Source organism: Agelaius phoeniceus, chromosome 3 (assembly GCF_051311805.1).
Source record: "Agelaius phoeniceus isolate bAgePho1 chromosome 3, bAgePho1.hap1, whole genome shotgun sequence".
In the NCBI taxonomy this organism is placed as follows: domain Eukaryota; kingdom Metazoa; phylum Chordata; class Aves; order Passeriformes; family Icteridae; genus Agelaius; species Agelaius phoeniceus.
The window spans coordinates 85390414-85414617 of NC_135267.1; the positions used below are offsets into that span (position 1 = coordinate 85390414).

General features: G+C 55.0%; 2 protein-coding genes across 4 annotated transcripts; both read right to left on the reverse strand.

Moving 5' to 3' along the window:
- Positions 1-574: 574 nt before the first annotated feature.
- SLC35B2 (solute carrier family 35 member B2) lies at positions 575-7933 on the reverse strand. 3 transcript variants are annotated; one of them, XM_077175798.1, is made up of 5 exons: positions 7839-7854; positions 5234-5312; positions 4942-5135; positions 4556-4716; positions 575-2685 (listed from the first exon to the last, which is right to left on the reverse strand). In XM_077175798.1, exons 3-5 carry the CDS (start codon positions 5099-5101, stop codon positions 1747-1749), a joined length of 1260 nt encoding a protein of 419 aa, XP_077031913.1. In that variant the 5' UTR covers positions 5102-5135; positions 5234-5312; positions 7839-7854; the 3' UTR covers positions 575-1746. The 3 variants fall into 3 exon arrangements, with proteins under 3 accessions (XP_077031913.1, XP_054485362.1, XP_054485361.1); XM_054629387.2 differs by lacking the exon at positions 5234-5312 and having other exon boundaries at positions 7839-7933; XM_054629386.2 differs by lacking the exon at positions 7839-7854 and having other exon boundaries at positions 5212-5298.
- Positions 7934-9904: 1971 nt separating this feature from the next.
- NFKBIE (NFKB inhibitor epsilon) lies at positions 9905-23493 on the reverse strand. The gene is made up of 6 exons (XM_077175799.1): positions 22926-23493; positions 12633-12735; positions 11511-11742; positions 11250-11338; positions 10723-10971; positions 9905-10402 (listed from the first exon to the last, which is right to left on the reverse strand). Exons 1-6 carry the CDS (start codon positions 23306-23308, stop codon positions 10337-10339), a joined length of 1122 nt encoding a protein of 373 aa, XP_077031914.1. The 5' UTR covers positions 23309-23493; the 3' UTR covers positions 9905-10336.
- Positions 23494-24204: the final 711 nt, after the last annotated feature.

Below are 24204 nucleotides of genomic sequence, written 5' to 3' on the forward strand. Positions count from 1 at the left end.
TCCTCTGTTTCCCTTGTAACCCTCACCTGAGTGTCCCCTTTCCCTAGCTGTGTTAGGCCCCAGCCCTTTCTCTGACCCCATATTCACCCTTGCCCACAGTTTTTCACCAGGCCTCCCACATGTACCAGGAGGATGGACCTTCCACACCTCAAGCCTCTCCTGGCTCTGGCTGCTGTAGTACACCCCACAAAGTGCTGCAGCACTGCTGGCCCTGGCTGGCACCTGCTCAGCAGGCCTCTGTATCACCTCTCGGTAGCTACACCCACTGGGAATTCTTTAAGTTGCACCATGCAGAGAACCTAGGAGCCAAACTAGGCTCAGGCTAATGGCTCCTTCACCTGCCCCCCAGCACAAGCAGCATTCCAAACCTGGCTGTGCTCCCCAGTTGAGTGTGCAATGATCTCCTGTCAGGCCCTTGGAGTGCAACCCTGGTTGATTCCAAAGACAGTGAGAGGCACCTGTATTTGGAAAGACAACTCTGCTGTCCCAGAGAGACTAGGGACACAGGAAGAGTTGGAAATCTCTTTCCTCCTTCCAGGTACATGGAAAAAAAACCCAACATTTACGCCCATGGCACTATATGCAGCATATTTTTAATTTAATAAAATAAAAAGAGAAAAAAGTTGCCTTGCAAAAGTACCAAAACCTGCTGGTTTGTCAGTCAGGTTGTGTTGACGAGAAAAGGATTGACAGATAAAACCCAGGCTTGTGGGGAAGAACAGCTTTCACTGCTCCATCCCCAGCTGTCTGTGGAGCAGGAACAAGGCACCGCAAGCGGGCTCTGCCCTGTGTCCCAGCCCTCCAGGCACAGACTCTGGCCAGCCCCTGGGAAAACCAGGGCCAGTGCCTCCAGCTGGCAGGAGAAAGAGGGCTTCTTTGTGCTTGTCTGAATGGCAGCTGCAAAGCCCAGAACTCACAGCACTGAGGGACCCCGAGGTGGTGCTGGGGCTTCTGGGCAGTGCAGCCTTTGGCCTGTAAGAGCAGCAGATGTAACCAAAAAGCAACCTCAAAGGACTCGGCAAGCCTTGGGAACTGTCCAGCTCAGGTACTGCATAAAAATCAGCCTGGGCTGAGGGGGCAAAGAAAAGTGTCCTGGAGCAGGGGTAAAGGATTGATAAAACCAAACTGGGAGGTACTGGCTTTCACTGCAGTGCCCTCCCAGAGCAGATCCCAGGCCTGGGGTAGGACAGGCTGGGAGTCCTTCCCTTGCCTGTGCCTGTACTACCCAGAGCCCCTCCTGGAATGGAGGAAGAGCCCACCCTTCGATGGGCTCAGCTTGGGACTTGCCTCACTCAGAGGTGTTTCAAAAAGAAACCTAGTGTTTTGCTTGCCCTTTCCTCCTGCCAAGCTCTGTAGTACCAACAGAAATGGAGGAGCTTTAGCCAGAGGCAAGACAGTGCCAGGGAAGAGTTCCCTTGTTCATCAGTGACTTTGGGGAGAAGCCACAAGACAGAGGTGGGGCAGGAATACCAGCAGCCCCATGCTGGTGTGTCCCCAGGCCTGTGCCTTGGCTGTAAGTCTTTGACCTATTAAGGCAAATGGAAAAGTTTGGACCTGTGTCAGCCCAGAGCGTTTCCTGGGCTTGTTCCAGCCCCTTTCCCAGGAAAAGCAGGTGGAAAACTGAGTCACTGGTCCTGCCTATCCATACTCCACTCTTCTTCTCAGCGGGTTCTGAGAAATCCAGCAAATGCCTTCAAGTGGAGGCAGGACAGCAGGCATGGCTCAAATGCCATGGCCTCAGCTTCCTTAGACCTTTTGAACAGGGGTCTCGCCCGGCGGGAGCTTCTTACTGCGCTTCTTCATGCGGCTGCGGGCGTAGACACGCAGGAAGAGGGCCATGAAGACAACGGCTATGCCCAGCCCACCCACCACAGTGACAGTGTGCCCGTAGATGAGGCAGGAGAGGAGGATGGCAAAGGCCTGTCGGAGTGTCATGATGATGGTGAAGACAGCTGCCCCAAACTGGTTGATGGTGTAGAAGATGAAGAGCTGGCCGCAGGCGGAGCACACGGAGAGCAGCACGGCGTGGGCGGTGAACTCCGAGTGGCGGGCCATGAAGCGCAGTGACTCCAGCAAGGCACCCTGCTCCAAGAGCGAGCCCACGGTGAAAAGGCAGGAGAAAACGTTGACACCAAACATCATCTGCACAGGAGACATCTTGTAGGTGAAGAGAGCGTCCTGCCAGTTGGAGGTGAAGCTGTCGAAGATGATGTAGCCAGCCAGGAGCACTATGCCAGAGAAAGTGGTGACAGTGGACACCGTCCTGTTAGGAGCGCTGGAGAGCAGGAACATGCTGACCCCCACGGAGATGAGGGCAGCAGTCAGGTACTCCCAGTACTCATAGCTCTTGCGTGACACCAGTTTGCCCATCATCATCACTGGGATCACTTTGGAGGCCTTGGCCAGCACTTGGGTGGGGAAGCTGATGTATTTGAGTGCCTCATACTGACACCAGCTGCTGAGGATGTTGGAGAGGGAGGCAAAGGAGTATTTGTACATAGGAGCCCCATGGCGTGGCTGCTTTCTCAGGGCACAGTACAGACCAGCCACTGTGAAGGCCAGGATGCGGTTCATGAACACGAGGAACTGGGAGTCCTTGAACTTCTCTCCAGGGTCTGTTTCAGTGGCACCGTACGTTCTCGTCATCACACGCTCTTGGAGGACACCCCATGTGAGGTAGGAAAACTGCAAAGCAGCAGGAGCACAGGCAGAGTCAGGACCCACAACAGCAGTTGCCAGCAACAACAGGAAGAACAGACCCCAGGAGATCCTTGCTTTCCGCATGTTGGAATTCAGGACATCCCTCTGGCTGTCCTGGATTGCCTGAACACCTGCCAAGGGGCTCAGAGACCTTGGCACAGAGCCCAAGATGCCTCTGACTTTGACTATAACCCACGGAAAAAATTACCAACCTTTTATGAGGATCTGCAAGCCACGAAAGTCTAAGCAGAATAATTAGTTTGTCACAGGACGAAAAATAGATTTTTTGGGTTTTTAGAATGGGGGTTCAGGAGGCAAGATGGAGGAATCTGGGTATGTCCAGTCTTTCTCCTTCTTCTTGGCCTCCATCTTCTGCTGTGATGCTGGCACTTTTGGATTGGTTTAAGGTAGAAACTCACTGTCTAGCATAGGTGATAGGTACTGGGAAGTTATGGTAAATAATGTACATGTAGTTTTTAGTATAAAAGATAACACCGCCCCGAGGGCGGCCAGTGCGCCTCTGTCTGACCTGCTGAATGGACCTTGGCAGGTCAGAGAAAGAATTTTATAGATAAACAATAAACAACCTTGAGAATGAGAACAGAAGAATTCTGACTCCTTCTTTGACTGCCAGGCTGGGAAACAAGACTTTCGAACACATCTCAGGGTCACTCTGACCAGCAGAAGTCCTGAGATCCCCAGCATTGCTCACCCTCTGCATGGCAATGCTTCCCTGAGACACTGGGAGACGGGACCACCCCCCACTCCACCCATTTGAGGCAACCTGCTGATCCATGTGGTTACAACCAGGAACATCCTGTTCCAAAGCACAGCTGCTCAGTGGGCAGGGGAGAAAAGCCCACAATGCAAACATCCTGGTGAGAGTGAACAGTTAGCTTTGAGCTGCTTTAAGCCTGTGGAACCAGACTGACCAAATCAGGGAACACTACTGATACACAGCTGCGGTTTTGGTGCCAGCTCCCTGCGGCAGGTCCTGGCAGTTTTCCCAGTGGCCTCTGCATTGGTTTTCACTTCCAGCACCCTAGGCCTGGTTTTTACATCCAAATCAATTCTAATTTCAAAACCAGCAGACAAAATTGTCCACGAGGGATGATCACTGTCGTGGTTGTCATCTCCACTACTTCTGTTGCAACACCAAGCCTCTCACAGAACTAACAGACTTCCTCTCACCACACATCTCCCAAGAAAGTAAGACACAGAGAGATGGAAGAATTTGGTGGCCCACAGCATGTCTGAATAGGCTGGGGGAGTAAGCCAGAGAGTGAGTTGTTTCCTGGCTGCAGGACACCTCAGTTTTTCTATCTCACTGCCCACACTGCTATTTCTTGTCCTCATAGATCAAAAAAGTTGCCCTTCCTAATGATGCTCACTCAGGCTGTGACTGAGACTTGGGGAATCTAAGATTTTAAATTCCTGTTTATCTGTAGCTGAATTAAGTATTTTCTCTCCAGTACTCAAATTCAATCCATCAAGGCAGAATGCATCAGCCCCAGACAGTGACCCATGGGAGAGCCTGGGATAAAAGAGGGCTCAAACTATGTGCTGATCTGGCATGAGAGCCAGAACAAAAGCAGCCTTAACAACCTGCTGAATCACAGAATTTTCAGAGACTCTAGAGGACTGTGATCAGACAGACAGGATGCTCCAACCCAAATGACAAAAACTAATCGGACCTCCACAGCTCTTGGAGGTGGAGTGTCCTCTCCCATCCTCCAACCCTGTATTGATCAAGGACAGCATTGCATGCTTGGTCTCCAAGGAACTGACAGTCACTAATGCACTGGCCCCTTCCTCCTTCCAGAATGGGACAGCCACACATGCACAGGACCCCTACCTGTAGACCAAGAGCACACAAGAGTAGCTTGAAGATCTGTCGGGCTGTGGAGGACTCTGTGGGCTCTGCTCGGGGTGGCAGGGAGCCATCATCCTGATGTACAGACTTCACCTCAGAGCCAAACACACATGATTTGATGACAGGGAAGCAAATGCCTCTGCCTGAACAGGATAAAAGAAGATGGAGACATAATTAACCAAAGTCTGGGCACCACATGCTGCACCAGCCTGAGGTGAAGCCTTCCTCCTCACTAGCCTCCAGATCTGCTAGCACAGGGGCCTCAGAGAAATTTGTTTCAGGATAGCAGCTGGACAGCACTGGGACACAGCTCTCTGAGAGGCTCAAGCCTGACAATGCAGTTGAGGAAGGGAAGCTCCCGCTCCTACCTGTCTCCAAGTAGTTCCTTCTCTTGAAGTACTGGATGAGGAGGAAGCCCGGTACCACAATGCTGGCATAGCCAGCAGCATTAACAAAGAAACGGAAGAGCCAGAAGTCCCCCCACGAGTCCTGCAGGGCAGGGGCGATCTCTTCACCTGCAGCCATCATAGGGAGGGAGGCCAGCAGGAGGGGAATGAAAAATCTGTGGAGAGAGAAAGAGGTAGGTGGTGGGCTACTGGTACCTGGGCAGCTCCACTCCACATGCCTGTAACACCCACCATCCAGCCCGATCCTCATCACCTGTAATACGGCCACCCGGACCCACTGCAGCGACAACAGTGATGCTGGCAGCACACAGAGCAGGAAGAGTCCTCTGGAGCTGAAAAGCACAGGCCAGACATCTGTGTTTGCTTCTGGTAAAGGTGGTTGCTCTGGAACATGTGGACTGAGAACCCTGGATTCCCAGGATTAGAGAGAACACTGCTGTAACCATCTGGTTTTGATTACACTCCTACTCCAAATGTAAGGAGCACCTCACACCTCACCTTTATAAGTTAACCTTTAGCACAGCTTTTGGGTGGAAAACGAAAAGGTCACTGAACATAAGAATTTACTCCTACCTAGAAGCTCATGTTTCAAGCCTGTGGCAATGAGCAACCTTTCTCTGGAAGCAAACAGTTCAGAGCTTTCCCCTCCAGCTACACCAGGTGAATGGATGAGAGGCAGGGTTTGGGGCTGCCAGCCTCCCCCACCTCCCCATGCAGCCCTGGAATTGTGCCAAGGCATTCCTCACAGCTCAGAGGAAATTACCAGGGTTCACCCACTTGACAAAACACAGCCAGAAAGCAAGACTGGAAAGGAACTTTCCTACCAGCTGTCTGGTTGGGATTTTAAAAGGACTATGCAATGAGGTATAGCTGATATTCTTCAGCTGTAGCTGTAGGAAGTGATCTAGCCAGCTTTAAAACAACGTTAATAGGCCTTGAAGGAGTTCTTCCCTTCACTGTTCTCTCTCTCTCACAGAGACAAACCTGCAATATTCAGGGGCATCAGGTACTCAACAGAATGAGCAAGCAGGCAACAACTTCCTACACCCAAGGCCACCTGCATCCCCCCTCACAAAGCAAGCTGCAGATTCCTGCATCAGGGTAGAACATTTCCCTGGTCCATGCTACATCCCTGCCCCAGTTCCCTCAATTGAAAAAGCCGCCCAGTTCCTTGGGGACCAGGTGAGAGTGCTGTGGGCTGGCTACATAAACACACACCAGAAAAGCTCCTGTGACTGAAAGGGACACAGATGTTAATTCCGCCTCCACCTGGAACAAGCGAGTCAGAGGAATTTAGGCCCTATTTAGGGGTGTACCTGGCCCCAATGTTGTGTAACTGTGACCTCTAGTAGCCCCCACACGAAACTTACAAACAGAAATTTACAAACTTAGGGACTTTACTTAGAAAATTACAAACTTTAAGGACTTTAAAGGCAAGAAAGTCCCCTGCCATTTCATGAGCAAGCGCTCCCATCAACCTCTTGGGAAAGACCTCAGGGACTTTTCTCATCCTCAGCTACTGTGGCCAGGCCCTTGGAGTTCAATAACCTGACCAAAGCTGGGGCTGTGTTTCACCCAGAAAACTCCCTTCTGTGACATAAAGGACATAGAAATTCCCAGACCAGGGAGAGGTGTACATGGCTAGGGGTGGATTTCTTTGCCTGCTTCCTACTCCTCTATCTCCCCCCTCCCTGGAAAAGACAGTCTGACCCCTCCACTCAATCTCTCCTGCTGCAGGGGCACCATTGCAGGCTGTACAGATGCTGTGGGATGCAAAACCAGGGCTCAGTGTTCCTGGGTTTGTCCGTATTAAGTAACCGTGGCTGACGGTGGGGTGCAGAAACGCCGTTCACTTTTGCAGAAGTCAGATATAAATGACAGGGTCTGTTGCCACATTTGCAACTTGAGAGGGACTGTGCAAGCTCCATTCAGCACGACTGCGCCTGCTGTTACCCAGCCAGCTCCTGCAGCGCTGCCATGGGCGGAGAATCAGCTCCGCTCTCCCACAGCGACCGTGAAGAGGAGGCTATGGAGGGACAATGGCTCTCTATGCCTGCGCTAGCAATTCCCAGGCCCCGAGAGCTGACTCAGTGCAGCAGCCCCTGCCCTCTCTGCCCAGGCTGGGAAGGAACAGGGACGCCAGTGTTACAGGTAGAAAGCGGGGGGGCTGAGCAGGGAGCATGCTGAGGCATGAAAGGAGCCTTATTCTGCGGAGCAGCCCAGGAGCCGAGACAACGGAGCCGGCCGCTGCTCCCCTGGGCACTGCAAGGGCAGCTCTCAAAGACACCGCTTCAGAGCCGGGCTGGCAGCCAGCCCTCTGCCCGGCATGGACAGTCTGGGTCCCGGCTCTGAAAAAGATCCCTGCCTAGAGCCTTGATACTCTTCAGCGTGCCTCCAGCGCCTGGCAGGGCTGAGGTCAAATGCAAGCTTGGAGCTGACAAGTCCATACTAACATCTCGTGTCTGCTCCCTGTCCCGGTCCCTGCATGCAGCCAGGTCGCAGGGCTGCCTGCCCCTGTCCCCCCAGGACGGACAGCCGCCTCTGCCCGGGGGCCACAGCAGAGGCACGGGCTCCCCGCCGCCGCCCGTGGGGCACCCCCGCCCTGGGCACGGCGCAGGGCTCCCGGGAGGGGCGAGCCCTACGCCTGCCGCTCCGGGGCTCCTCTGCCCGAGGCTCCGGCGGCCCCGCGGGAGAAGCAGCGAGCGGCCGGGTGCGGGAGGAGCGTGGCCCCGGCGCCGCCTCCCTGCCCGGCGGCCACGTTCGCAGCGAGCAGGCCGGCAGCGCGGCGCAGCCTTCGCCGGGAGCTGCCGCCCGCGGGCCGGCCCGCCCTCCGCGCCCGCCCCGGCCTCGTTACCCACCTGCGGCCCGGCCCGGGCCCGGTGTCGGCCGGCTCCCCTCGGCTCCGCTCCCGGCGGCGGCGGCGGAACCCCGCCCGGCGGGCGCGCTGCGCGCCCCACAGCGCCCCTGCCGCTCCGGAGGGAGCGCGGCCGGCGGGGCGGGGCGGGCCGCGGTCACAGGAGCACAGGATCAATCAGGCTGGAAGAGAGCTGAGATCATCGAGCCCAAGCGATGACCCAACAGCACCATCTCAGCTAGACCGTAGCACTGAGTGCTACAGCCAATCTTTCCTTACACACCTCCAGCGAAGGTGACTCCACCACCTTCCTTGGCCTGTCTATTCCAATGTCTCATCGCCCTTTCTGTAGAGAAATTCCTCCTACCTAAATCTCCCCTGGCACAGCTTGAGGCTATGTCCTCTTGTCCTGGCATTGGTTACCTGGAAAAAAGGCCGATCCCCACCTGGCTACACCTGCCTTTCAAGGAGGTGTAGAGAGTGACAAGGTCTCCCCTGAGCCTCCTTATCTCCAGGCTAAACACTCCCAGCTCCCTGAGCAGCTCATCACCGGGCTTTTGCTCCAAACCCTTCCTTCACCAGCCCTGTCGCCCTTCTCTAGACATGCTCCAGCACCCTCTTGAAGTGAGGGGCCCAGAACTAGACACAGGACACGATGGGAGGCCTCACAAATGCAGAGGGATGATGACTGCCCTAGTCCAGATGACCACACTATTCTTGATTCAAGCTAAAAGCCTTCAAAGCTGAACCCCGGCCCCATCCCTGCCCTCTGTCTCAGGTTAGCCCCCTTGGAGCTGCCAGCCCTGCACTGGGCACAGCCACAGCTGCTCCCTGGCACAGGTGCTGCCCAGGGACTGCAGTCAGTATGGCACCTACTGCAGCCCTGCTTCCAAATCCCCTATCCCAGCCCCAGGCATGGCTGCAGGGCCGGCTGGAGCCAGCACATGGCCACCCAGTGATGTTTTACAAGACACGATTTTAAAACAAATAGTTTTATTTTAAAATAACAAGACAAACAAAAAAGTGCAGATGACTTGTTTCTGCCTTTTCCCTTTGCTCCCAGCTACAGCCCTGGCCACACCATCCCACACTGCCCGGCAGCATCGGTCATCTCTTCTTTGGGCAGCCTGGAAGTGCCTCGTGTCCCTTGTGAAAGATGTCCTTGAAACAACTCCATGGGTTTGCAGCAGGGTTGAGGCCCTGCCAGAAGGTGAGAGGCAAAGATTCAAAAGAAACAGAGTGATGCAGCCCTGGACTCCAGAGGAAACCATGCAAGGTCCCGAGGCCTGGGGGGTCCTTATGTTGCTTTCCTGGCAGTATTCCCTTACAAGAAGGGAGGAAGAAGACAAGACCTAACTCTAGAGCATCCTGGTCGATTGCACCATCCAGTATTTGTCCCAAACAATAGCAGCTGCTCCCAGCAACAAGTGAGGAATTTTCCTGGCTGAGATTGGGCAAGTCATTTGTGCCTCCATTCCCACAGCACCTTTGGCTGATTTCCTAATGCATTGCATGTGCTCCTCTGGCTGGAGAAGTAAGTGGCAGGGAAGGGTGGTGAGCTGAACAACAGAAGGGATGGGAAGATAATGCTGCCACCTCTTCCACTTTCAGCCTGGGAGGATCTAAAACCCAGGGAAAACCCATACCCTAAGTTTTTTAACCCCCTTCCAAGGTAGGAGAGGAGGCAGGATCTTCCTGTCCTCTGTGAGAGAGGAAATGACAACACAGTAAAGCAGCAAGGCATAAGGAACAATGGCAGAAGCAGGGATCCACAACCTGGTCTTCAGCATCTCCTGTGCTCTTTCTCCAGGCCTGCAGGCAGATATTTGGCAAGACAGCGTGGGAATAGAGCACCTTGCTGGGATCCCCAGCCTCCCCCAAGCACTAGAAAGGCTCTGCAAGAGGGGAAGGCCCTGTGCTCCCACTCACCCTCTGCGGTGTGAAGGACTGAGGGAACAGGCAGACTGGGGAAAGCCCTGTAGCCCTCGTGTCCCCAAGCCCCGGTGGTGATGCACAGCCTCCTGTGACACTGTGGGGTGTGTGGTGGGTTAGATCACATGAGACTGCTGGTGCCCACAGCAACAACAAACATTTATTAGAGTGAGTGTTGACTCTCCTCACCCCACACTTATTCTGATGGTGCCAGACAATGCTCTGTCCTGCCTACAGTGTGAGAATGAGTCCTCTCCTGCTCCTTCCCTGTGTATGCTGGAGATCCCCACAAGTCAGACCCATGGCAGGGAGGAGAAATTCAGTCCTGCTGCAGTGCAGAGATTCTAAAAGAAGAGCCTCCCCTGTGTAGTGCTCATAATGCCACCTTCTTCCATCTGGGAAGGCAGCCTGAGGCAAACAAAACTTTTCCAAAGAGGGGAGGGGCAGTGGGATAAGTCTCCCAAAGTGTCTCTGCTCCCACTGAAACGCAGGCAGGCAAGATCCTAGTGGGCAGCAGGGCAGCAGCACAGAGGAAGGAGGCAGCCCAATGGGCCAAAGGAGTCCATCTGCTCATTCAGAGCACACAACAGGCTTCCCTGAGATCTTCAGGTCGTCGAAGGGCAGCAAGGCAAGGAGCTGCAAAGACCAAGGGTATGGACATGTAAGCATCCAGGGCTGTGTCTCCACCAAGCTGGGGTAGGGGCCCAAATCTTCCCCCCACCCAGTCCTCCAGCCTCCCACATCACCAGGGAAGTGCCAAGAAGCCCTATCTAGGCTTTTCCTCGGGCTCAAGGCAAAAGGCAGTTATCCCACACATCACAGAGCCAATGCTTACAACATATAGGGAAGGATAGGAACAGCTGGAAACTCCTCCTAGGAGAGTCCCTCTAATCATCCGACTCCTGCACCCCCTAACACACTTGCAGAGCCACAGGCTTCCTCCCACAGAGACTCACATCATCATTGCCATCAGCCAGGTCCTGAGCTGTCTCATTCTCCATGTTCCTCAGCAGGGTGTCAGCCCCGGAGTGTGAGAGGATGGCGGCGATGGCAGCATCCCTGCGGCCCACGGCCAGGTGGAGCGGAGTGCACCCGTTGTACATCTGGGCATCCACATAGGCCCCATGGCGCAGCAGGAACTGCACAGCCCTACGGTTGTGGCACTCCACAGCCAGGTGCAACGGGGTCTTCCCGCTCGTGCCCTCCTGCAACCCACAGATCACAAGGGTGTGGGTGGGGGGTCCCCTCAGATGGGCCCTGCAGCACCCACCCACACCCCCTTGACTGGGTGCAGAGGGCAGTCCCCACCCTGATTGCTGTCACATTACCCAACAACCTTCTCAAGGACCTTTACTCTCTGCTCCCTCAAAATTCAGTGCTCCCAAGCCTCACAGCAGTGCCTGCCCCAGGGCTGAAGGGAGTGCCCAAAGGAAAGACCCACCGTCCCAGCCTTTACAAAACATCACACCATGCCCAGTCTTACCCGAACATCAATGTTGGCACCACTCTCCAGCAGCAGAGACATCATAGGGATGTTCCCTTTCAAGGTACTGATGTGCAGACAGGCCAAGCCTGTGATGGGGAGGCAGAAAAGAGAGCCACAGTCAGCCCAGACCACCCTGGGCCACACCAATCCCAGCCGCATTCCCATTCTGCTGTCCTCCTGGATCCCTGCATACACATCTCATGGTCTCTGCCCTAATCTGGCCACCAGCTCTGCCACTGTGCTGCCCCCAGGTCTCACCTTGCCAGTTCTGGAGCTGCAGGTCCTGGTGGTGCCCACGGGGCTGAGCTGTGCCATCTGGCGTGGCTGTGCCCTTCAGCAGCTGCTGGGCACACTGCAGGTGCTGCTGCTCGCAGGCCAAGTGCAGCGGGGTGTTGCCATTACGGTCCTGCAGCCCAGGGTTCACTCCCTTGTGGATCAGCGCCTGGATCACGCTGGGCTGCTCCAGGTACACAGCCAGGTGGAGCGGGGTCTGGAGAGAAATTAGAGAGGGGAGAGATGTCACCCAAGGGGTCCTCAGCTGGGTAATAAGTGATATAGACTTCATGATTTATAGAAGGTTGTTTTTTTTTTTTAATTTATTAAGAAACCCATGCTTTTATAGACAGTTATGATAGAGCTGGACCTAACTGGTCCTCTAATTAAAATACTATCACTATTGGTTAATTAAGAAACTGCCCTTTGGTAAACAAATCTCTATAACACATTCAACATGTTCACAATACTAGGTGTAGTAAGTTAAGATAAGAATTGTTTCTCATTCTTTTCTCTGATCTTCTCACATCCTTTCCCAGAACGATGCCTGGGAAAGTTGTGTTTCTCTCTGTGGCCAGAGAGCTGTTGCCACAGGGGAGGATGCCCTTAGGACAGGAGGTATGCTGAGCCCCACCAGTCTCCAGGAGCCAGCCTGGCAGCCAGAGCTGACTGCCACGCAGGACACCACCATCCCTGTGGTGACATTACATGTGGCTGGCACTGTGGCTGGCACTGGTGGGGTCACACAGCTTGCCGCTCCCCTGCACCTCAGCTCACGGATCACCCATGGAGACATCTCATTCTCCCAAGTTATCTACCCTGCCACATTCAAGCCATGCTTCTTCCATGGCTGTCTGCAATGTCCTGGGGCCTTGCAAAGAAACTCTTCACCCCACAGTGCTGGGAGCTGTCACACTTCTCTCTCAGGGTATCTCCACCTCCCTTATTCCCCTCCCTGCAAAGAGGCTGCACACATGGGACCTTCACCATGCTCTGGGGGAAGCAGGTGTGGGCTCCTGGGGAAGGGACAGATGGATTGAGCAGCTATCCAGGGAACACCTGTGGCATTTCTCTTCCTCCCATCTTCTGCCTATCACAACAGCATACCTGGAAAAGATCATTTTGGATCTCCAGCACCTCCCTGGGTAGCTGAGCGATGCAGCAGAGTGCTACAGCTGGGACACAGTGGATAATGGCCAGATGAAGCAACCTAGAGAGGGTTAATGGTTACAGGAGAGAAAAAAAAAGAGAAATAAGTCCCGAGTGCCATGCTCAGGAGCAGAGATCCTTCCCTGCTGCATGAAGGAATAATCTCCCCGCTTCCTCCAGTCTCCTTCCCTCCAGCTTGGAGGTACTCCATCTTGCCCTCTCCCTGGGGAAGCTCAAGGCAGGAACATGGTCTGAGGCTCCACATGGCAGTCCTTCACTCTGATCCCCACGGGGAACAGACCCTCCTGTCCCTGCTAAGCAACACAGGGTCCTCCCTCAGACCTCATAGCATGTGTAGAGTTTCAATCTGGCACTGCCCAAAGCCAGGACTCCAAGCCTTTGGTGGAGGTCCAAAGAGCCTGGGATGTCTTTCCCAGAGTCCTGGAGCTGGGTTTGGTGGCTGTGGAGAGAGGTCTGGGCTCTGGCAGCTACCCGGGGAATTCCAGTTCCCTCCTGCCAGCTGCACACTGTACTTCTGCTTTCCCCTCCACAAAGGCAAACAGCCAAAGCTGGGCAGGAGCCCAGGGCTGGTCCAAGATCACCTGCATGGCACAGTCCATATGGCAGGCGATTTGCCAGTCCCACACTGATTTCCTCTTCTCTCCCCCACATCCTTCCCTTTCAGCACTGCCATGGCAGGGCTGGCACGCAGCCCGCCAGCACAGAGGGACACCAGAGATGCAGCTGTCAGAGCTTGGTGGCAAGCAGGGAGCTCTGGTCCCCAGGACTGTGGTCTCCAGAGCTACGAGGTGGCCAGGCACCCGAGTCCCCCAGCCCAAGGACAGGTCTGATTTCCAGACAGCCCCTGCACAGTCAGAAGAGAAGCGAGAGCAGAACAGAGGCAGCGCTGAGAGGGAATTTCCAGCCTCCCCTGCCCCCCCCGCACTGTAGGGCCCATCCTCCCACCAGAGGGCAGCCCCCACAGGCCAAACCTGGCCACTGTGGTCAGCAGGCAGCATCTCCCACTCTGCTCAGCTCCTGACCCTCACCACTGCACTAGAGGCCCTGGGTGGCCTCTGTCTCCGGAAGGAACCAGCTCCAAACTAAAGGCTGGGCTCTGCCACCCATGCTGCTTTGATGGAGACTGACAGGGCCAAGAGATGGAGGGTGAGAGCTGTGCCAGCCCTGGCAAGACACCCCAGACAGCCCAGCTTTGGGATGCCACCTGCAATGTGGGCATGGAGAGCATCCCTCCACAGGCAGGAGAACAGCACCTGGCCCTAAAGAACTGCAGACAAGAAGTGGGGCTGGGGCTGTCTTTTTGCCAGTTGCACTGGGACATGAATGTGCTGAGAAGCTCAGAGGCCAGTCCCCAAGAATGTCTTTTAGTGATCTCCTCCCAAGTCCTGCTTGAAGATCAGGCCAGCATCTGGGACCCCAGGCATCTTCAGCTGAAACCTGATTTTGAAGGCAAAATACATTCTACAGTTTCTAAAGGCCAGTTCCTCTCCACCTGCTGCCAGGGACAGGCTGTGCCCAACAGGAGAGGCTTTGTCCCCGGGGAAGCCCCAGGTTATGTTGCAGCAGGGAATTCCCCGCTGGAAGGGGAGGCCACCCATACTTGCTTGCCTCTGCACAGCCATGGGGTGCCCCCTCACTGCCAGCACTCCCAGGGCAGGGGAAGGGGCTGCAAGCAGGGACCATGAGGCAGAGCACAGCCAAGGGGCCCACCCCAGGAACAAGGCAACCAGCCGTAAGGACAGCGCTCCCCTCGTCAGGCTTTTACTGACCTAGCTTAGGTATGATCTGAGCAGGGAGGTTCCCTGCTGGGTTTGGCATCAGTGCCTGTGGTAGCACCTCAGCTGAGGTGTCCTTTGGACACTTGCAGGGACAGCCCCTGTTTCTCCAAACCTGCTCCCAGGCACGACATCCGGGAAGAGGCTGCAGGATCTGCCTTCTTCAGGTACAGCTGAGTTAAGACTGCTCAAATAAGGGGCTTTCCACAGCAATTCAGCTTGAACTTTAAACCGCTGGTGCTTTCGCTTTCCAGAGCCTCGCTGGGCTCCCAGGGGAGAGAGCAGCGCTCATGCTTGTGTCCCACGGCAGACAGCCCTGGTGCCCCAGGAATCCCCCGGGCCCCTCTGCCACTACCCACGCCACACTGCACTGTCATGTGGGGACAAGCGGGGCGGTCACCCGGGGGAGATGGAAACCCCCGAGCAGCCTCTGCCACTGCCAGCACCTCACTTGTCTGGCTTGGCTGCCTTTGCAGCTCAACAAGGCTCAGGGCTGGGTTGACATTGAGCTAGTTTGGGCATCCCTGCTGCAGAGGCCACAGGGGTGACCATTCCCCTGGGCAGAGCTCCGGCTTTCACCTCCAGCTGGGATGTGCCTGCTTTGAAGGATTGCTTTCCCCCTCCCCCTTCCTTCTCCACCCGGATGCAGCCTCCTCCTGGGCTTTCATTTCTGCATTCGTTCCCGCCTTTCCTCATTATCAGCCCTCAACTTCCTGAAATGGCTGCAAGAACCTGAGCTTCTTGGGGGAATCATCACAAGGCCAGTGGGCTGGGAGGAGCTCACCATGAGCACATGTGCACTGAGGCATTCTGTGCCACCAGCAGTGCTGCCAGCCAGGAACTGGGATTGTCTCCTCACTCAGGAAACCTCTTACACCCAGGAGACCCGAGGGGCAGGCATCGTGCCAATCTCCACTTTTTTCCACCTGTCTCTGTGTCACAGCAGCCGCGTGGTCCAGCTGCTGATGGGCTGCTGTGTGCTGGCACATGGTGTGCCAGAGCCAGGGCATGGCAATGGAGAGACCCACTCACTGCCAGAACCTCTCCGTGCCCAGCCACAGCAGTGTGCCCTTGCCAGAACAAGCCCTCCACCCTGCCATACTCAGATCCTTGCTCATCCCGGGCTGCCTGCACATCTCCCCCTGCTTTCCTCCACTTGCCTGCCCCCTCCCTCCCATGCTCTTTCCTGCAGTGCTCCTGGCTGCAGCCCCAGGGGTGGGTGTCCAGCAGAACTGTCAGAAAGGGCAACAGGGAGTTTTGAAAAGGGCACAGGATGGAGGAGCTGTGAGCAAGGGAAACACAGCAGGAGCACAGACTGCTGGGTTCATTCTCAGCTTTTCCACTTGCTCACCAACTCCGTCCTGGCATAAGGGGACTCAACACTCTGAATCACAAAGGCACAGGACATCCCCGGCACAAAGTGATCTACCCCTGCAGCAGAGAGGCTGGGGCTATCCCTGGGGATATCCCAGGGAAATGAACTTGCCATGCCCAAAGTGATCCTAGCTTAGGCACAGGAAAGTATCTATTTCCACAGTGCTGTCCATCTCCAACTTCTAAGTGACCTTAAGTGTCCAGTAGGAAATGTTTCCACACATGAGGACTGGAGGCAGGAGAACATCACCCAGGAGTGACACCCAGCTCTGTCACACAAGCAGAACAGATGAAGTCTCACCAGTTCTCTGGCTATCCTTTTCCATCTCTCTAGTAAAGGAGCTGACCATGCAGATCCCTCCATCTGTAGAGCAAGACACCTCGTCCACAAAGTAGCCTCACCCTTCACCATATCACCCCAGAAGCACCTTAATCAGGAGATCCAGCATTCAACTGAATTTGTTTTGAAAAGTTCTTTCCCTCTCTAGATAAGGTCCCTGCCTGCAGCAGGAACAGCTCATTCCCAGCTCCTTGTTTTGGCTGAGTGGAGCAGTAGATCATGCAAACAATTCACACAAGAGAAACTTGTTCAGGGGAGGAAATGGCCCAGCAGCAATAGAAAAGAGAAAAGGGAGGAGGAAAAGAGCAGGGGAATTCCATGCTTACCCTACTCTCCTGTTCCAGCCCTGTAACCTGCACTGCTAACCGCTTCCTCAGCCACCAGCATGAACCTCTGCCAGTGGCTTAGCAAGCACAGCTCATCCTGCCCTGCAGCCCTGAACCAGCCCAGCCTGGCTCCCTTCCTTCCTCCCCACATACCAGTGCAATGCTGCCCTGCTCCATAGAGCTGCTCCAGCTGCCCTCTGGCAGCTCCAAGTGAGCAGTGGATCTCAGCTGCCTTATCCCATCTTCTGTGTTCCTGCCCTGCAGGTTTCATCACCCCTTCCCTGGGAAAGGCAATCCTTGAATTTGAGTGGAGGGGGGTTTGGGATGGGACTGGAGGGAGGTTGCAGCTAGAGAGATGCAAAGCCCTTTCAGCCACGTTGGGTTCAGCATTCCTAATCTCAAGTCTGGGCAGCAGCTGCTTCCCAGCCTGCTGCTCCTAGGGCCAGTGAGGGAACTGGCAGGTGAGCAGAGGAGACAGTCTCACCTTTCCTGGGGTGCTCTGCAGAGGGTCTGGTCTGAGTGCTTGAGGATGAGGGAAGCTGGAGGCTGACTGGCAGGAGAGGCAGAAGGGCTGTGGGCATCCTGTTTTTCGGTGAGGTAGGGACAAGAAGGTACCCTGACCTCACAACCTCTAGATTCTGCACCCACACATTTGAGAGTTTTGCTCCATTTCTGAGCAGATGGTGGCTCTGGGATTGCAGAAGCACTACACATCAGATGCATGTGGGCTGTTCCCTGCAAAACAAGGGGCCTGTCCGACACTACTATCTAGGCACAGATGGGCCAAGCCAGAAAACAGCTCAGCCCATCCAAGCAGGGGCCAGTCACCATCAGAGAATCATGATGAACAACTTCAATAAAAGCAGCAAACATCCCAAAAAGTCCATTGACTGTGGACAGTCCGTTTCAAACAGAGCAAACTCACACCTGACTCCTTGGGAGGCAAATACATTCTACAGTTTCTGTACACAAAGAGCTATCTTGAGGTCAGAAGAGCCTCTTACAAGAGGAAAGTGCCTGGACTTTGACAGAGCCTGCACAACACACCCTAGCAATCATTTACAACCCCACAGATATCCTCACTGTCTCAGGATTTTCTTTTAATGAGGCAGGAGCTGTGGGTCTAAGATGCCTCAGGGCCCCCCTTCAGCTCTGGATGTGCCCCAGTCAGAGGGGCTTCCCAGCTCTGTGACACGGAGAGCATCCCACGCAGCCCACTGATAGGCACACAACCACCCTCACAGCTCACAGCCCACAAGCTCTTCCTACAGTCATGTCTGACTCCTCATTCTTCACATTATACTAAAAAAACCCAGATTCAAGCCAATAAAAAATAACAAATTTTGTGTTCAATTAGCTGAGCTCAACCCTGTCCCAGCAGCAGTCAAGCCTGCCTGCAGAGTGCAAGGACCTGAAGCCCTCTGCACCTTGGCTGATCTGTTACAGCCAGGCTTCTGCATCCCAGGACACGGAAATTTCCAGCCATTCTTTCCTTTCCTCTGTGCTGAAGTTCCCTGTGTTTGTCCCCAGCTCTGAGGCAAACCTAGGCAGGTGGAAAGTTTGAAGAAACTTCCTCCAGGCCAGGCTGAAGTCATCCAAACAGGGAAAAAAGCCTCTTGCATGCAGGAGCTCAGAAGGCTGCCAGGACTTACCCACTTTACGCCAAGGCTGTATGTGTGTGACCCCTGCAGCAGCCAGAAACTTCTGGGGCATTCCAAAGCAACTTGTGCAGAGCTGCCTGGCCTTGCTTAGAGGGACACCAAGCTCTCCTGTTTACCAAACTCCTGAGCACACACAGAGGAAGAGCTGAGAGTTCAGGGACAGGGAGCTGGACACAGGAAAACCTCCCTCCTGGCAGAGGGAGGGAGCCCGTGTTAGGGCTCACTTTCTCTAATGCCCCACAATTGGCAACATGCTAGGGAATAACTTGGGATGGACTTGAATCCTGGCAGTCAAGCAAGGTTTCTGAAGACCCTCTGGTAAAACCAAGAGCATCTCCACTTTTCATTAACTATGACCATCCCACTGCTGGGCAGCTGGCAACAGTCCAGCAAAGCAGGGGGACTCCCAGCCTGACCAGCAACAAGGTGTGCTCCCTGCATCTGACTTCTTTAATCCTTCTCCTAAAACTGCGTCTCTCCACTCCTCTGTTTCTTTTTCCTTCCCTCCCTTTCTTTTATCTTTGATGTCACACTCTGAGCACTCCCTCAGGTGCACAGGGGTTTTGCAACACCTTTGTACAGCAGGGCAAGCAGTGAGAAAGCAGCCAAACTGGAGCAGACAACCTGAATGGGAACAACCTCTATTCCCCTGATCAGGGAAGATCTCCAGCCCAAGACCACATGACTGGAAAGGGTTATGATTGGCACATGGCAATGAATGGTTAGAAGTGGCTCTTGGCCCCTTGAAGATGAGCCTCATGCTCAGTGACAGCCCGTGCAGGCAAGGGAGGCCCCTTCACTACCATCATGTGAAGAGTTCAGAACATCAGCTCCCACGGGGCCCTGATTTTACTCGATTAACTGTCCCCAAGCCCGCGTTACGGCATTTCAGCCCACGAGTCACTGGCACGTGATTTCTTATCAGCAGATGGGGCACCACTTGTCTCTGGTGGAAGGAGGAAGTCAGGCTTCCTCTGCTCCCCTCCCTCCCTGAAACACACACCCAACCAAAACCACGCAGTCCCATTTTCCATCTCAAGGAGGCCTAGGTCTTCCTTCTGTGATCGAGCTGGGGTCCCTCAACCTTCACCCCTGCAGAGGTGCTGCACTGCTTTGCATACAAAGCCCCATGCAGAAGACAGTCACTCTCCTGCAGAGGCACAGTCCCCAGCCTCTCCATCACCACGACATCAGGTACAATGGTAGAAAGCTGTGTGCGGCCCAAGGACCAGCAAGGGCAGGAAGGAAAACATGTTTTTAAGTTTAAGATAGACTATACAGTCCTAGAGAGAGGAAATTGTGCTTAACTTCACACTCTCATGAATCAACTCTACCTCTCCAGAGCTGGCAGAGGCTGACAACAGCCCAAGGAAATGGGGAGGTTTTCTCTTGTGCTGGAACAAAAACAGGTGATCCCTTCATACCCCATGAATTTCATTCATTTCACTTCCAAGGAGCTGGTCCCACACTCATCCTTTTCCCAAGACAGTGGAATTGTGCATCTGCCAGGTGAGGTTGGGAAGGACTTGGTTTCCTCAGTGAATCCTCACAAAGGTTGAGGTGGTCTGGAGGCTGGGGCACAAGAATAAATCTGCCTGCAGTCCCCTCAGAGGCAGCCAGGCCCACAGCTGGAAAGCCCCTCTCTTCACTTCCACACAGAGCAGTCCCATCAGGACCCAAGTCAGCAGAAAAGGAGTTTGTTTTCATGGAAGAGACAGATACTTGGAGTTGTAGGTCACAAGGAAAAGATGGATGTTTGGAGGAGACCATTTGAGTGCACAGGGTTTGTTCTCCACCTGCCCACGCGATAAGCAGGATACAGATCACTGCCCAAAGTGCACCTACCATCTTCTGCTTGCCACCCCACTCCTCATGCTTGACTTCTCCTGCCCTCACAGCTGAGCCACACTCGTCTTGGGAACCGATGTGCCTTATTACTGCAGCTCTGACTTCCCTGAGGCAGAGGGGCTGCCAGTGGCATGAGGGAGCCATGAAGAGGATGACATTTGGGCAAATAATTCTTGGAAGGCAGCACCCACGCATTTCACTGACCATTATACCCCCGTCCTTCCTGTCAGCCAATTTCCTTCCTGCCAAAGTGAGACTCCTTCTAACTTTGGGCACAAGGAGAGACAGCTTTAGCCCCATTGCTTCATCCTGCTGGCTCTGACGCTCCTCTGCTGCGGAGGCAGGCAGGGAGGGAGGTATCCAAGCAGGATCCTGCTGACACTCCAACCGCCCAAGCATTGCTCTTCACCTCTGCCTCCACCTCCTGTTTTTACTCCACAAGTGCCAGGCTGACAAACACAGGCACACCTTGAGATGGCACAGTGGGTAAGTCTGAGGGAGCTATGGACAGTGAGGATTTTCCTTAGATGTAAAGGCAAGACTTTTGCCAACTCCCTTTGTGCAAGCCCAGTGCTCCTCTCAGCTCAGTACCAGCAAGGGCATCTGGGGAAACAGGAACTATTTAGGCAAAACAACCCCTGGACTTTTTGTATTTTCAAAATTACAATTACAGGAAAGTGTAGTTGCCCAAGTCTTCTGAAATATAATGATAGTATGATTTTAATTCTCTGCCTGGAGCTGTTTTGTGGCAGACATTTAAAAAAAGGCACACAGGGAAATATGCTGCTGACAGAGATGAAAAGAAGAAACGAAGATGGGTTTGTCTGGCCGGATGAAAGGGATGTAGCCTGTGGCCATCTGATCCCTTCTCTCTGGGGACATTCTGTCACTGGATGACCAATTGCACCATAGACTTTAGCATTACTATCAACCCTGACTTGTTTTCACATACAAAACCAGTGGCAGTCCAGTGAGTTCCTGGGTGCTCACAGTCCCCATCTGCATTGACCTGAGTGGTGGATGTTCAGCACTTCTAAATATAAATGCCACCTACCTCTGCCGCAGGGTCAGGAGGAGAGACAAGAATAGCGGAGGCACAAATCCACAGCCTCACCACTCTAACCAAAAGAATAGGTTTTTTTCCCAGCAGTGGGAGTAGATCCCAGGAAAGCCTGTCTCCTGTGTGGACATCGTGAGCCCAGAGCTGTACAACCAGCAGACCTACAGCTCCCTCCCTCCGTCTTAACAGATTTCCTGTTCTGAAATGCACTGTGAGGGAGAGAAAACAGAAGAGCAAAGGCAACCTCTGAGAGCCTCTCCTGCCTACAGTAACCAAGGCACCACTGATTAATGTTTTCCTAGTTAATAAGATGTTTGCATTAGGTCTCTCCAAGCAAGTCTGACAGGCAAAGGGCTTCAAGCACCAAACAAGACAGCCTCAAGCACTAAAAGCATCTCCAAGCAGCTGCATCTGTGGGGCTCACTAATGAAACAGTAAGCGAGGAGCCCTGGGCACACCATGACAGACAAACCTGGGGGGAAGTGTTACTTCCACACCTCTGATTAAAAGACGCCTGGATCTCTTCATGGGCACCTTGGCTCTAGTGTTACAGCTGGGAAAACTGGCAAAGCTCCCCCATTCTGAGGAGCCACAGAACCAGCCTGTAGATAGGACAGGACTAGAAAGCCTGTCTGGGGAGTGTGGGAGGCTGGGTTTAGTGTAACTTTGCTTGCCATGAGACTTCCAGCCAATCCTCAGAACAGATCCTAGAGTCAGCATTAATGAACTAATTAGCAGATGCACAGATTCCTTCCTAACAGGGAAGTAAACACTCAGGCTGTCGCCCAGCTCATCTTCAGCTTCAATCCAGATGTGCTGTGCCAAGCAAGGACAGAGCTTTCTTGCTGCTCTCACTACTGCTTGATCATATCAGTGCCTCTAAGTTTCTCTTCCTCTTGCACCATTACTCAGTATTAAACTCTAGCCTGGTTTTGGGGCAAAGCTTCGCCCTCAGCTGTGAGAACACTTCGCTCATGCCCTGTGTGTACACTCATGACGAAAACCTTCCATCGAGGGAATGCACAACAGGAAAAAATGCTGTGATTAGCTGAAGGTAATTACCAGAAGCCAAACCAAATAACTCTGGCGTGATGCCTCTGCCCTTGAGAGGGCTTTACGGATGTGGGAAGCCCCCCTCGTTAAGAGAAACACTTGTCTCTGTCACAGAAGCTCAGGAGGGCAACCCCACATCGGGATGTGCGTCACAACTCTGCCAAAACCCGCGGCTCTGCGGGTAAGTTGGCAAAGCAAGGCGATTCCCACCTGAGAACAAATAGTTCTTGGGTTGCTCGGTTGAGCAGCGTCTAACACAGCCATCGCAAGGTCTTGCCTTGCACGGCTAATCTTGTTTCAGGACTTGCTTACGTGCCCTCTCACGCAGCCAAGCCCTCCCCATTGTGGAGGAAATGTTGCATTCTCTGGGGAAGAGGCAGTGGGGGAGGCTTGACTTGCTCCCCCCTTTCTTCTAGTTGCTAGCAGCCCCATGGCAAGTGGAGCTGGGCTTCTATGGTGGGTCCATTCTGGGGTGCCTCTCTTCCTGCTCACTCCGCTGGACTTGGCTCAGATACCTCTCAGGGTGGCTCACACACCTCAGGCGGGTGAGAGGGGTCACCCACCCAAACCAGGATGCCAAGCATCCACGCACAGCAAGGCAAGGCGGGAGGCTCTTAGGACAGGGGCCGGGGGAGACCTTAACAACACGGCTGAGCGGATGCTCCTCGGGGGAGGGCTGGAGACCGCGGCAAACACAGCCTGGCTTATCTCTAGGCTCCGGCTCCCCGCCGCTGCCAGGGAAGCAGCCCGGGGCCGGGGGACAATGGCTCGCAGCTCCCCGGGGGTCACTCACGTGTCTCCGTCCTCCGAAAGGTAGGTGAGGGCGTCCAGCTGCTGCCGGCTGAGCCCCTCGGGCCGGGGCGGCGGCTCCTCGGAGCGGTCCCCCGGAGCCCCCGGCAGCCTGGGCAGAGCCTCGGGCAAAGCCTCGGGCAGAGCCTCGGGCAGAGCCTCGGGCAGAGCCTCGGGCAGGGCGCCGGAGCCGTAGCTGGAATCCAGCCGCTCCTCGGCGGCGGCGGCCTCGGCGAGGGTCTCCTCGGGGGCGGCAGCGGGGCCCTCGGGCGCGGCGGGGGTCTCCCTGCCGCCCGGCAGCGAGCGCAGCGACTCGATACCCGAGTCGCACTGCCCGTCCTCGCCCTCCCAGCCCGCCGCTTCCTTGCCGCCCGCCGCCCGCGCCATGGCTCAGCGCCCGCCGTCCGCCCGGCCCGGCCCGGGTCCCGATCCCGGCCCCTCTGCCGGGGGGCTCATGGCCGGAAAGCCGGAGAGCGGCGGCCGGCGCAGGGTCTAAGGCGCCACAGCTCCGCCTCCGCCACCGCCTCCTGCCCCTGGCCGCACTGAGTCAGCCGCGCCCGACCCGCCCGCCCGGGATTCCCCCGCCGCGCCCCGCCCCGGCACAACCAGGGGCTGCTGCTCCCGCTCTCTTGTCTGGGGGAGCGCACAGGCACCGAGAGTGAGGAGGGACGGCGGCCACGGCAGCGGGGCCGGCATCCGGGGTGCGCGGGGCAGGGAGGCGGCAGCGCTGCGCTGCCCTGGGCCGGGCGGTGCCCGCCGGTCTGTCCTCGGCCTGCCTCCCCCTGCCCGGCTGGTTCGGGTTCTTTAAATAGCAGGCAGGTCTGCCAGGGCAGGGAGCGGGACCTTGTCCAAGCAGGCGGTGTGTGGGTGAGGATGCTGCAGCCTGTGCAGGTGCTGGGTGAAGCCGCAGGCTCCGTGGGAAACAATATGGTGGATGTCACTTGCAGCAGAGGTGCAAACAAGGCGTTCGCCTTTCCCCTGTGCTACATCAAACTGTTCCACCCACCGAGACACCTTCTCATCTGTTCTGCCTTCACAGGGAAAGCCAGGACGTCACTGTAGCTGGCTGCACAAGCCTCTGGGTCCAGCCACTTGTCACCACCACTCTGTGGGACAAAGAGGAATCCTTTCAAAGCCCAGAGTGGCAATCAGGGCTCACACAAGAGCAGCCAAGACATAGAGATCAAAGCTGGGAATAGAAGGTCGAATGAAGGCCCAGCTCACTGCCTGTGAATGATTGACCAGACTGCATTTCAGTACTCTCTTCCCAATGCCAAAACTCC